The 12,334-nt window shown below is 42.0% G+C and overlaps 1 protein-coding gene and 1 long non-coding RNA gene across 3 annotated transcripts; one reads left to right on the forward strand and one right to left on the reverse strand.

Moving 5' to 3' along the window:
- Nucleotides 1-4,669: 4,669 nt before the first annotated feature.
- On the reverse strand, nucleotides 4,670-7,090 carry LOC138125892 (uncharacterized). Of its 2 annotated transcripts, none has more exons than XR_011157550.1 (3): nucleotides 6,862-7,090; nucleotides 5,890-5,988; nucleotides 4,670-5,413 (listed from the first exon to the last, which is right to left on the reverse strand). It is a non-coding gene; the product is annotated as an uncharacterized lncRNA (long non-coding RNA). The 2 variants fall into 2 exon arrangements; XR_011157549.1 differs by having other exon boundaries at nucleotides 5,473-5,988.
- Nucleotides 7,091-7,191: 101 nt separating this feature from the next.
- Nucleotides 7,192-8,835, forward strand: LOC138125891 (brachyurin-like). The gene is made up of 6 exons (XM_069041448.1): nucleotides 7,192-7,387; nucleotides 7,821-7,971; nucleotides 8,026-8,195; nucleotides 8,249-8,338; nucleotides 8,399-8,538; nucleotides 8,592-8,835. The coding sequence occupies exons 1-6, from the start codon at nucleotides 7,303-7,305 to the stop codon at nucleotides 8,760-8,762; spliced, it is 807 nt and encodes a 268-aa protein (XP_068897549.1). The 5' UTR covers nucleotides 7,192-7,302; the 3' UTR covers nucleotides 8,763-8,835.
- The last annotated feature ends 3,499 nt before the right edge of the window (nucleotides 8,836-12,334 follow it).

Raw genomic sequence — 12,334 nt, forward strand, 5'->3', positions numbered from 1 at the left:
CAATCAAAACGAGAAAACAAAAAATAACCCGATAAAATTTCTCTAAAATGCATACTGTAACTAAATGGCCCAAAGGGGCCGCTATCCAACGACCCATTCCCCATCGCCTGCCTTGATATCGCCATCTTGGTTGCGCTCTTTTTCGTCGGGGCTTTCCAAGAGACTACCCGTGGCAGTCTTATAATCCAAAAATACCAACAAATTATCAAGTGTATTAGTTTTTTCAATAAACTCATTCAACTTGTTAAACTTGTTACACTGGCGCCCAACGTGGGGCTCGAACTGTGAAACGCGCGAGTTTTGTGAAAACCGTTTCGGAGAAGGCCGTCGTTCTCAAGCACCAGGTGGAATTGGTCCGAGCAGTCACGCTTAGACGAAAAGAAGCTCTCCGGAAAAGTGAAAACTGCAGGTGGTCATTCGTCAGAAGAAAACCGTCGTCCTTGAGCGCTGAGAGAAGATGGCCTTGGGAGACGCGCACGATCAAAGGAGATAAGGGTTCTTGCACCTCGACCAAGAACGTTTTTTTGTGAATGAGCAAAGAACTACACGGATACGGCTTGAGGCCAGGGACACAAAAAACAATCCCAGGAAACGCGACGTCAGGAAATTTCGTGATGAGTCCGGAACAATTCGAGAGACTATTGGCCAGTCTGAAGACCGGATCAAGCCCGACTCCAAGTGGAAATCTGGCTGACTGCAAAAGTAGCTTCGCAGGGGCCAAGGGAGAATCTGTTGCGGCTTTCATCGACGCCGTGACGATTTACAAAGACTGCGTCGGCGCCTCCGACCTGAACGTGTTGAAAGGGCTGGCGATGCTCTTGGACGGTGCGGCAGCCCCTCCCCCCTTCACGAGGTCCACCAGATGGACATGATATATGGGCTTCTCAGCAGCAAAATCCGAAGGTTGGTTCCCCGCGACGAACTGAACAACTTCGTGACGTTTATCGCGAAGACGCGAGGAGCTGAGGACGCCCTGAAGGAAGATGAAATCCCAGACATCGAAAAAGGAACCAAGACCCGCCCGAAGTGTTCATACTGTGGAGCTCATGGACACACGGAGAAGGAGTGTCGGAAGCTCGCGAGGAGTCAGGAAGCCACCTCAGCACGCCAAGAGACCACAACGCGAACAACTTCAGGACAAACAATCTGTTTTGTGTGTCGCCAACCGGGACACGTGCGTTCACAATGCCCGAACGAGCGCCCTCAGAGGAACTCGACCACCGCCGAAATACTGACTGCAGGTCTAGGTGATGTCTGCAGAGCGTTCATGCCGGTAACAATCGCCGGAAAAGAAGGTCTGGCTTATGTGGACTCGGGAGCCAGCGGCAGTATAGCCGGACACAACCTATACGGTCATCTGAAGCGGATAAAAGCGCCGTTCACCAGGTTGACGCAAGAGTTAACGATGGCGGATGGAGAACCTGTGGAGATAGCCACCGAAGTCTACAAAGTACAGGTACAAGTGAACGGTCGAATAGTACACACTTCTGTTACAGCCATACCTGAACACAGCCGAGGCAAGACTCTGCTGGGTATGGACTTCATCAAAGCGGCTGACGTTATCTTGGACTTTCCAAGGATGCAGTGGCGTTTCAGAAACCAGCCAAATTGGGCCCCTTTAGTCAGTGAAAAGGAAGTCTCCCCGGTGGCCAGCACTGTTCAGTTGGAGCCATTGCGAGATAACGAGGGCACTGAGCTGGATCAAGTTCAGAAAGACCAACTTGTTCGACTGCTCGATTCCCACAAAGAAGTGTTCGAGAAGAGCGAAGAACCGACACGATACGCGGAGCACCGCATAACCTTGACCGATGAAAGTCCCATTGCTACCACCCCGTATCGGATGTCCCCTCAGCGGCGGACACTCCTTGAGGAGGAGATCCAGAGAGTTGTCGAGGAAAGTGTCATCGAAGACTTGCCGTACATTTCGAGAACGGATGCCAGCTCCCATGCATTGAGGCCATGTCTACTGCAGGGGGAGGACTCGGACGAAAAACCCTTGGAGTACGCGAGCCGGTTGTTGACACCAGTTGAGAAGAATCACACAAAACCAGAGAGGGAGACCCTGATGGTTGTCTCAGAGATAACCCAACATCTGAGGAAGATCGCTGATACCTTGAACAATGTTCGTGAAACGTACGAGCGACAGCAGAACAAGGTCAAGAAGTACGCCGACCTGCGAAGAAGACCTAGTCCACCCTTCGAAGTGGGTGGTCGAGTCCTCGTCGACGTGCATGCCTTGAGCAAAGCCTCCCACTCGTACACTAGCAAGTTCGCACCACGACGTGACGGCACCTACGTGGTCATAGAAAAGAAGGGCCCTGTCGCCTACGTGGTGGCTGCGGTAGATGACCCGGACCGTCCCCTAGGTAAATACCACGTCTCGGCACTGAGACCTTTTGTGTCATCCGCAGGTGAGACCCACTCCGAACCCGTTGCACCTCTCCGAAGACGAGGTCGCCCCCAGAAGGAGCGGCCCGATGACCGCCCCGAAGACGAAGCAACGTCAAACCAACCACGCTCTCCTCCACGCCAAATCCGAGGAGTTCGTCGAGGCCGTCGAGGTGCTGCTCGACCACGAGAAGACCAAATATAAACCAAGCGTGCCCAGTTGGATCCCACCTGAGGACAGCTAGTGGAATCCAAAGGGGGAGTGTAATAAAACGGCCCATAGGGGACGTTGTCCAACGACACATTACCCACAGCCTGCTCTGATATCGCCATCTTGGTTGCGCTCTTTTTCGTCGGGGCTTTCCAAGAGACTACCCGTGGCAGTTTTATAATCCAAAAATACCAACAAATTATCAAGTGTATTAGTTTTTTCAATAAACTCATTCAACTTGTTACACTTGTTACAACACTGTGTAATAATCTGATAAAAAATGTCCGTACCTGATTTTTTTTTTATTATTTTGAATAAAAAGGATTGGAAATAATGCGTTTGGTTTAATTCTATTCAGGAAATAATCAGCCGTATACCCCTCGTGCAAAATTTTAATATCGGCAAACATCCATAAATTATTCGGTCAGAAGATCAATTATTATCAAATAAAAGCCCTCGACTTCGTCTCGTGCTCTTATTTGATAATAATTGGTCTTCTGACCTCATTTATGGATGTTTTCGTTCATTAGCAAAAAAATTTCTGATAAAAATGTTTGCACTTGGGATATAATATGTGATTATTTACTTGTAGTATTACTTACTTAATACAAATACAAAAATAAATAGATATGTAACATCAAGATAAGCAAACAATATTAAAAATTGCTTAAATACAAGATAAGGTGATTATCGAAGTGTTGGCTACGTAGAGTAATTTGCAAAGCCCACGATAACAAACTGGAATATAGAAATGTAAACAAGTTTTTATTTCACCAATACTACTGCCAATTCAATAATTAAATGCAGTTATTTATAAAGTAATTAATTACATATTGTCCTAATCATCTTTTCTGAAATTTTTGTGATGGACATTTATTTCACATCTGATCTGACATCCATGGGCAGTTGGATACGCCCACAAGTCTTATAACGGGCGGCTCGCCTTTAATCACAGTCGAATCGGTTAAACACAAGGTGATTTACGAGGAATAATGAGCCCGACGGAATAGAAAATGCAACCCGCAATTCATCAGGAGAAAAACCCGGACATTTACCGCTTCGATGTCCGGCTTTTTGTTGCAATGTATTGTGGGTTGCATTTTCTATTCCGTCGGGCTCATTATTCCTCGTAAATCACCCTGTATTGGATAATAAATTTCGTTATTTCGCTTTTTTTGAGGCTTTATCTTAATGGGGATAATTTATTTATTAAATATTTCGTGTAATTGATGACAAATACTTCAAATGACCTTACATTTGACCCGGTCGAGCCGCCTGTGAGAGATTTCTACTCCTGGGACTTGACCGGTTGATAATAAAATTAATTTCAGTGTGTCTGGAAAATCTATCACTGCTTTTGAAACAACTTAGACCGTGGATGCCAATTTCGTCAACTTTCGCATTGCATTTGCAAATATGAGATGTACAAAGATTACAACCCAATCTTAAACCAATACACACTTGGAAGGAAGTGTTATCTAAGGGAGTGCCAATATTAGAAGGTATTGCATGTAACCAAGATCCTGATTCTCTGCATTGCAAAACCTTAAAACGAGCCAAGTCTTTAGGTGAATTTAAAGATTAAGTCATTGGCAATTATTCGTTTGATATTGATATGATAAATTGATAACTTTCTTAAAGTCGGACAAAACTACTTCTGGGTAATCAGCTAAGGTTCCATCATCTAAATACCAAATATTCAGTTGAGAATCCAAAGATAAAATAATTAGTTGGATGGCAAAACTAAAAATCATGGGACAGGAGGGATCTCCGTGCTGGGCTTCAACAGAAGAAGAAAGAAAGTTGAAGGATCTCTATAGCATTGATAAAGAGAAGGGTAAAGTAATGGGGTATGACATTGCACTTTTTTTACAATACAATCCCGTTCAACTGAGGTAAAGGGGTTTTTGGAATTTAATTTAAGAAGAACTTTGCCACGGTTGTGGTCGTTATTCACAAAGGTTCGTATGATATGAATTATTGCTGATTCGCATTCTAGTTTAGTTGCCATTCCAAGTTGGTGTGTAGATAAACAGGAATTTACAATATTACGACTTTGAAAACAGGCTAGCTTTGAAGTCAATCTTCGTAAAGAGTTTCCAATAGCGATCGGTCTAATTCCTCCATCTTGCTTATGAAGGGTATTATTACATTATTTCCAGCATTTCCAAGTAGTAATTTTACTCGTGTGTCCGTTATACCTCAAATAACGTACGGCAACATGGCTTTGATTTTTCTCTCTCATTTCCATGGATACAACAAAAATGAAATATTTGCAGACTATTGGGATCACGACCTGCTAGAGCTAGGTAGTCCGAGTGTCTATAGCGGCCTGGGCGTAGACCGAAAAATCCTATTGTTCTCATGATTCTGACGTTTAGGGTTGTTTTCGGGGGTTGCTGTTAGCATTTAACTGTCATGCTACCAAATATGTGACAACGTCATGTGCATCGTGACAATTTTGACATGCAGTGCACACACATGTATCTGCATGATGCATGCAGTCATGCGTAATTGTCCAGTTTGGACATTCTAAACTGGCAAAAGCAAATGTTGCGCACTGGTACGGTTGTGAGGGAGGGACAAAGTTTCGGCGCCGCGTTTTTTGAAAATATCTCGGTCAGTGGCGAGTCCAAATTCATAGAATAATAATTTGTCCAAAATTATATAATTATATTCAAAACTGTACAAAACTTAAAATATACTTTCCACTCATTTCCACCAAGAATGGCACGGATTAATTAATCAAATACCTATAATTGTTTTGTTATGAACCCATCTTCATCTGAAATGACCCGCTTGGGAAATAATGTACTGCAAATCCAAGATTGAGATTATAATTGTAATATTATTCTAGAAATAGGTTTACTTACTACTAACGGAATTTGTTGTTGCCAGTTGATAAACACTAACAGCAAAATAAACTAGGCAAAAATGAATAGGGAATTCCACAAATTTTCTTGGAAAGCAAAATAATTGCCCCAATCCTCCCACGTATTCTTAAACACAAGATAAATTTAAAATGTTACAAGTACTTGAAACATTACATTTAATGTGTAGATTAATATATTTGTAACACATTTCATTACAAATTTTAAACGGTATTTATAAAAAATTCAAAAAAGGAAAAATTCCCTATTCATTTTTGCCTAGTTTACTAACAACCAGAAACACCATACATCAGAACTAGCATCAACAAAATTAATAGAATATTTGTTATTAAAGGTACTTTTAAACTGTGACACTCTTTGACACTGCACTTTGACAACTTCACTGAATTCATTACTTACATTTGTTTGTGAGGATGTGAGGTTATGGTTATTTAGTGACATTCCCCCATAAAGTGGCGCCGTGGAGATCACAGGCACTAAAGCTTTGCCCAGGCAGATCTATAGTGAAATATGTTAATCATCAAGACGGCGGCAATTGGGATCATATTGGGATACATACAGGGTGTTTCCCAAGTTGAGGCGTTCCTTTTAACATGTGATAGTATGCGTTGTTCTAAAGAGTTTTAGCCAAAATCACCTTAGTAAAATACGTACGGCAATGAAGATACAATAAGTTAATTTTTTTGAAATTTTTGAAACCGGTCCTGCTCAAATTTGCCCTGATTTGTTAGAAATTAGAATTGGCAAAAAAAAATCAAATGAGCATGGACGTTAATCAAAAATACTGTCAGAGTTGTCATCTAATTAGTCGGAATGACTTTATCATTACGAAAATAATGAGCTCACAAATATGTTGCTAATCTATGGGCAATGTTATCACCACCATCACGTTATCAGAATGCAGCTGCGGCGTCCAGAGAGTACGCAGAGCGATTTACAGAAAGACACCATCCTGGGCCACGTCAATTATTAATCTAGTACAGCGGAGAAATAGACAGGACGGGACTAAAAATTTTAGAAAACAATAAAAATGTACAATCAATTGTCTCCGTTAATATAAATATTTTACTAAGAAGATTTAGGCTAAAATTCTTAAGAATAATGTATAGTACCTCGTGTTACAAGGAACGGCTCAACTTCGAAAACACTCTGTAGAATGTGTTTAAATGTTGCCACATTTATGGCCGTTTGCACCGGCGTTCCTTATTTTTAAACCAAGCTTAAAACAATTGTTGCTACGATTTTAATAATTGTGACCAAGGTCTTAAGCTCTTCTTAATTTTAAACTACGACGATGCAAACGGCTATTAGTGTAACAAATGGGTCCATATTATCTATAAAAAAGAAGATAGATTTTTTTTACATTTTTACCTGGTAATGAGGACTTAACAACGTACTACTAAGTTGTTCCGCGAATTTTGGGGCACCCAGTATAAAGACGCACCCTATAATAAATGACAAATTTCTGAAGGCCAGACAATAAAAAATTGCACAGTTTTGTTAAAGCTCTTAGTGCCTGCTGACCTGCTTCACCCTCTGCCAAAGATATAATATCTTTCAAGTATTGTGGTCTTATGCCATCTAATCTGATAAAATAACCAGATCGTAAAATTAATACATAAGTTATTTAATAAAAATATGGGTAAAATAAGCCACTGTTTAAGCAGATTAAGATAAGCAGAGAACCTTAAAAAATAGCTTATAGATACAAGATCAGGTGAGGTGATTAAAGAAGCGTGAAGCTTCACAATTTGCAAACCTGATAAAATTTCGGATATAAGTCTGTAGAGCTTTGTATTTTTTATTTAAAACATGAAGTTCCTTTTGGTGGCACTTTTGTGTATTATCCCGATTTGGGCCAAGGAAAATCTTATTCGACTACCTCGAATAAGCAAAGGTATATACTTTAATCTTTTATTATAGTTATTATTCAAATACTACACTAGTGAAACAAATATTGCATATATGCCGTTCGCGATTATTTTAAACACGCAGGAGGCCGCGATATTTTTTTGTTAGATTGGCGTCAGGTCCTGTCATATGACGTTTCGTTTTTAAATATTCGCATTGTTGTCAATTCCGTCATTAATTTAGTTAATAAGAATTTACCCAGAACTGCCCTACAAATATGTATGTTTCATTTCAATTACAATTTTACGATTATTGTTCCTAATGCGTTCAATTATTTAAAAAATGTACCAAGTTGGGAGTAGTGTTCGGTTGAATTATAACCTAAAATAGATTTATTAAGACAAATCACAATACTGCCAACTAAAATGTCAGATTTTCATAGATAGTCCGAATTTGAAATAATCGTGAATGGTTTATAGGAACCCGAATAATAGGAGGGGAATTAGCAAACGCTGGTCAGTTTCCTTGGCAGGCAGCGATTTACAAAGACACAGCAGATGGGAGATATTTCTGTGCGGGAACTCTTATTGGTGACCAATGGGTTCTAACTGCTGCCCAATGTGTCTATGAGTAAATTAATAGTTATTTATTTTTCTTTGTAATAACATCTCTTGAATCGATTAGAGCTGTATCATTCACGATACAATTGGGCTCAAATCAACTGCAGTCAACTGACGAGAATCGTCTAGTCCTAACAACTTCAACTTACGTCATAAATGATCGTTTTGACCCAATGACATCTCTAGCTCATGACGTAGCTGTGATCAAGCTTCGCATGCCTATAACATTTACTGGTAACACAGCTTTTTACAATGTATTCAAAATAATTAGTTTTCATCAATCGTAGATTATATTCAGCCCATCGTGTACGCGAACATGGGTTATATCTACCCAGGACGAGTTGTCGAAGCTGCTGGTTGGGGGCAAACTGGTGACGGTGGGAGAATAATAAAGTGGTGGTTTGCACTTTTCAAATATTAATTTAATATTTTATTAGACACTTCTGGACTAGTGAATGACCTCAATGTCGTTGAAGTATCGATTATAGATCAGCATGCTTGTCAAACATACTACGGTGATCAACTGTGGGGTAGTATGGTTTGCGCCGAAGGAAATTATAATGAAGGAATTTGTTTTGTAGGTTATATTAGTTCTTTGAAATGAATATTGTTTATTATGAAATGTTCAAGGGTGATATCGGTGGTCCACTAGTAACTCCAGCACTGATTGGAAACCACTCCGTTGCAGTAGCAATCGCAAGCTTTATAAGTGCTAACGGATGCGAAAGTTTAGATCCAACTGGGTACACAAGGATTGATTCTTACAACGGATGGATTAAAAATGCTACAACTTATAATTAAAACGCACAGCACTTTTACTTGAAGAAAACAACTGTATAATAAATTACTTAAAAATAAACTAGGCAAAAATGAATAGGGAATTTTTCCTTTTTTGAATTTTTTATAAATACAGTTTAAAATTTGTAATGAAATGTGTTATAAATGTATAAATATACTCGTACTTACATATTAAATGTAATGTTTCAAGTATTTGTTACATTTTAAATTTATCTAGTGTTTAAGAATACGTGGGAGGATTGGGACAATTACTTTTCTTTCCAAGAAAAATTGTAGAATTCCCTATTCATTTTTGCCTAGTTTATAATGTTTTATTTCATACTGTTCGGTAGATGTAAAGTCCATTCACGTTGGATTTTCCCTGCCAAATTGTTGTCACGTTGCAAGCCTGCGCCTTCTTTCCTAGTAATTTTTACATTATCGTGTTTTATTCGTGATAGAGCGATTGAGAGCGATTTGACGTCTTTAATTTTGAATGTTAGTTTGACGTGTGAAATAAAGTCACAGATTTTTTAATAAAATTCGCAAGCTAATACGGACTCAAGAAAAAATAGCTTCAGTTCGAAAATTAATTAGATAGAATCCTTTAATATTTAATGTATTGTATGTATTAACATGATTATAATCTATTTACGACCTTTATTGAGCAGTTTTAACAATACAACGTTATTTTAAAGATAATATGTACGGTCGGTGGACAAATAAAACTGGGACACTTAAAATTTAATCTATGTAAATCAGACCATTGAATTGTCAATATATTTGTCAGTGTCTATATAATATGTCATACCAAAGTTAACCTATTTGTGATAAAGCCATAATTAAACGATGCAAATTTATAAATTTTGACTTATGTGATTGTCATTTTTGTCCCAGTTTTATTTGTCCACCGACTGTACATCGAAAAAACTTAAATTAGAAAAAAATAATTAAAAATCAAAATACACCTTTCTTTTGTGGTATGCAATTGTAACAATACATTCTTGAAACGTCACAACCACAATCAAAACGTATAAGTGTCTGAATAACTGAAATTTTATTGCCAAATTTGTTCCATCATTTAGATGCATTCCTTACTTCCATCGCTTCCAATGAAAGAAACTTCACACAATTTCCTATTGCTATTGGGTTCATTTTCTATAACTTGTTGCGTTACACTTGGTTCACTAAGACGGGAACTGGACTGCTGAACTGAACTGAACTGCCGGGTGTGATGCTGGGGTGGAATTTGATTCCTCCTGGTGCCTCACAGAGCGGTAGTCGGGGGTTTGGGTCGCCATCTATCGGTGATTGCTGATGCTGGTGGAAGTTCCATTGGGATCGTCTAAGGCTCGTAGGCAGTAGCTGGTGATGCCATCTTCAGGCGATCGTTGGGAAATCTGCCGATAGATCTATTGGTGGTTGCGGATGTATTGTTGGTTGCAGTGACTGGCTTCCAACAGGTCGCTACATCACCCCCCTCCCAGCGGGATGGTCGCGGAAGCGGACAGGGCGTTGGATGTTGCGTCCAGATCGCGTTTGTTTGGTGTTGGTGTCTGTTGTGTTTGTTGCTGTGTTTGGTGGAGTGATGGTGGGTTGTGGTGGGTCTTCATTGGCGACGTATGCGGGTTTGAGACGATCTGTCGAGACGGAGGTCGGACGACCGTTGAGGAGCAGGCGGAAAGTTCTGTGATCACGGTGGAGAACTTTGTAGGGTCCGTCGTACGCCGGTTGAAGAGGAGGTTTGACTGCGTCGTGGCGTAAGAAGACGTGGCTGCAGGTTTCCAAGTCGCGGAAAGTGAAAATTTGTTTGTTTCCGTGACTGCTTGTTGGTGTTGGACGGAGGTCGTTCATCAATTTTCTGAATTGTTGAATAAATTCAGGGTCGCTGAGGCGTGATTTGCTAGGGTTGAAGAATTCTCCAGGCAGACGAAGGGTTTGACCGTAGATTAACTCGGCTGTTGTGGCTTGTAGGTCATCACGCCACGCGGTGCGGAGGCCCAACAGAACGAGGGGAAGCGCTTCTGTCCAGGTTTCGGCGTGGCAAGTGAGGGAAGCCTTTAGTTGACGGTGGAGTCGCTCAACTAGTCCGTTGGCCGCTGGGTGATATGCGGTGGTACGGAACTGGGTAGTACCACATATCTTGTTGAGGCAGCGAAAGAGTTCGGATTCGAATTGGCGGCCCTGGTCGTTGGTGAGGCGAAGAGGCGTACCGAACCTGGAGATCCAGCCTGCTACAAATGTTTGTGCGACGGAAGCAGCGTCGATGTTGGTCAAGGGGAATGCTTCGGGCCACCTGGTGAAGCGGTCGATGCACGTCAGCAGATAGCGGTACCCGTTGGATGGAGGTAGGGGGCCTACTATGTCGATGTGCACGTGCTCGAAGCGGTGATTGGGGGGTGCGAAGCGTCCGAGAGGAGGCGAATTGTGACGCCAAATCTTAGTTCGCTGGCATTGGGTGCATGTGCGGGTCCACTGGCGACAATCTCTCTTGATGTTGGGCCATACAAAACGATCTGTAACAAGCTTTGTAGTGGCACGAATGCCTGGATGAGAGAGGTTATGCAACGAGTTGAAGACGGGACGTCGGAGGGTTGGTGTGACAAAGGGACGTGGTTCACCGGTTGTTGTGTCACAATAGAGTGTCAGGTTGGTACCAGGGATAGTGATCTTTTCCAGACGGAGGCCTGTGTTGGCGTCTGGGCGAAGAAGTTCCTGCAGTTCGGCGTCGTTTTCTTGGGCCATGCTGAGGGCGCGGAAGTCGCCGGCTGAGGAGATGCTCCCAATGCGTGACAGGGTGTCGGCGGGGATGTTCTCGGGGCCTGGGACGTATCTGACATCTGTGGTAAATTGGCTGATGAAGTCGAGATGGCGAAACTGACGCGGTGTACACTTCTCGGGTTTCTGTGCGAACGCGAACGTCAGTGGTTTGTGATCGGTGAGTATGAAGAATGTTTGGCCTTCCAGCATGTGACGAAAGTATTTGATCGCGGCGTACACGGCGTAGAGCTCGCGGTCGTAGGCACTGTACTTAGTCTGTGCTGGAGTTAGTTTCCTGGAGAAGAAGGCAAGCGGTTGCCAATCGTTGTTGACTCGCTGTTGGAGGCAGGCGCCGATACTGAAGTCGGAGGCGTCTGTAGAGAGGACGAGGTCAACTCCAATGACGGGGTGTGCCAGGAGCGTGGCGGTGGAGAGACTTTGTTTGCAGTCTGTAAATGCTTGTGCCATCTCTGGGGTCCAGTTGATCGTTGCTTTGCTTTTCGTTTTTGGAGTGAGAACAGCGTGAAGAGGAGCTTGGAGACTAGCTGCTTTCGGGATAAAGTTCCGATAAAAGTTTATTAGTCCCAAGAATTGCCGTAACTGTTTCGCTGTTTCCGGTCGCGGGAAGTTTGTGATCGCGTCGGTTTTTTCGGGCGTCGGTCGGATGCCACTCGCGGAAACGATGTGTCCAAGAAATCGGATTTCGCGTTGGCCGAACACGCACTTGTTACAGTTTATGAGGATGTTGAAGCTTGCGAGTCTTTCACACACAGTACGGAGGTGTTTTAGGTGCTCTTCCTCGTTTTTGGATGCGACGAGGATGTCGTCTATGTACA

The sequence above is a fragment of the Tenebrio molitor genome, chromosome 3 (genome assembly GCF_963966145.1).
Source record: "Tenebrio molitor chromosome 3, icTenMoli1.1, whole genome shotgun sequence".
Lineage (NCBI taxonomy): Eukaryota > Metazoa > Arthropoda > Insecta > Coleoptera > Tenebrionidae > Tenebrio > Tenebrio molitor.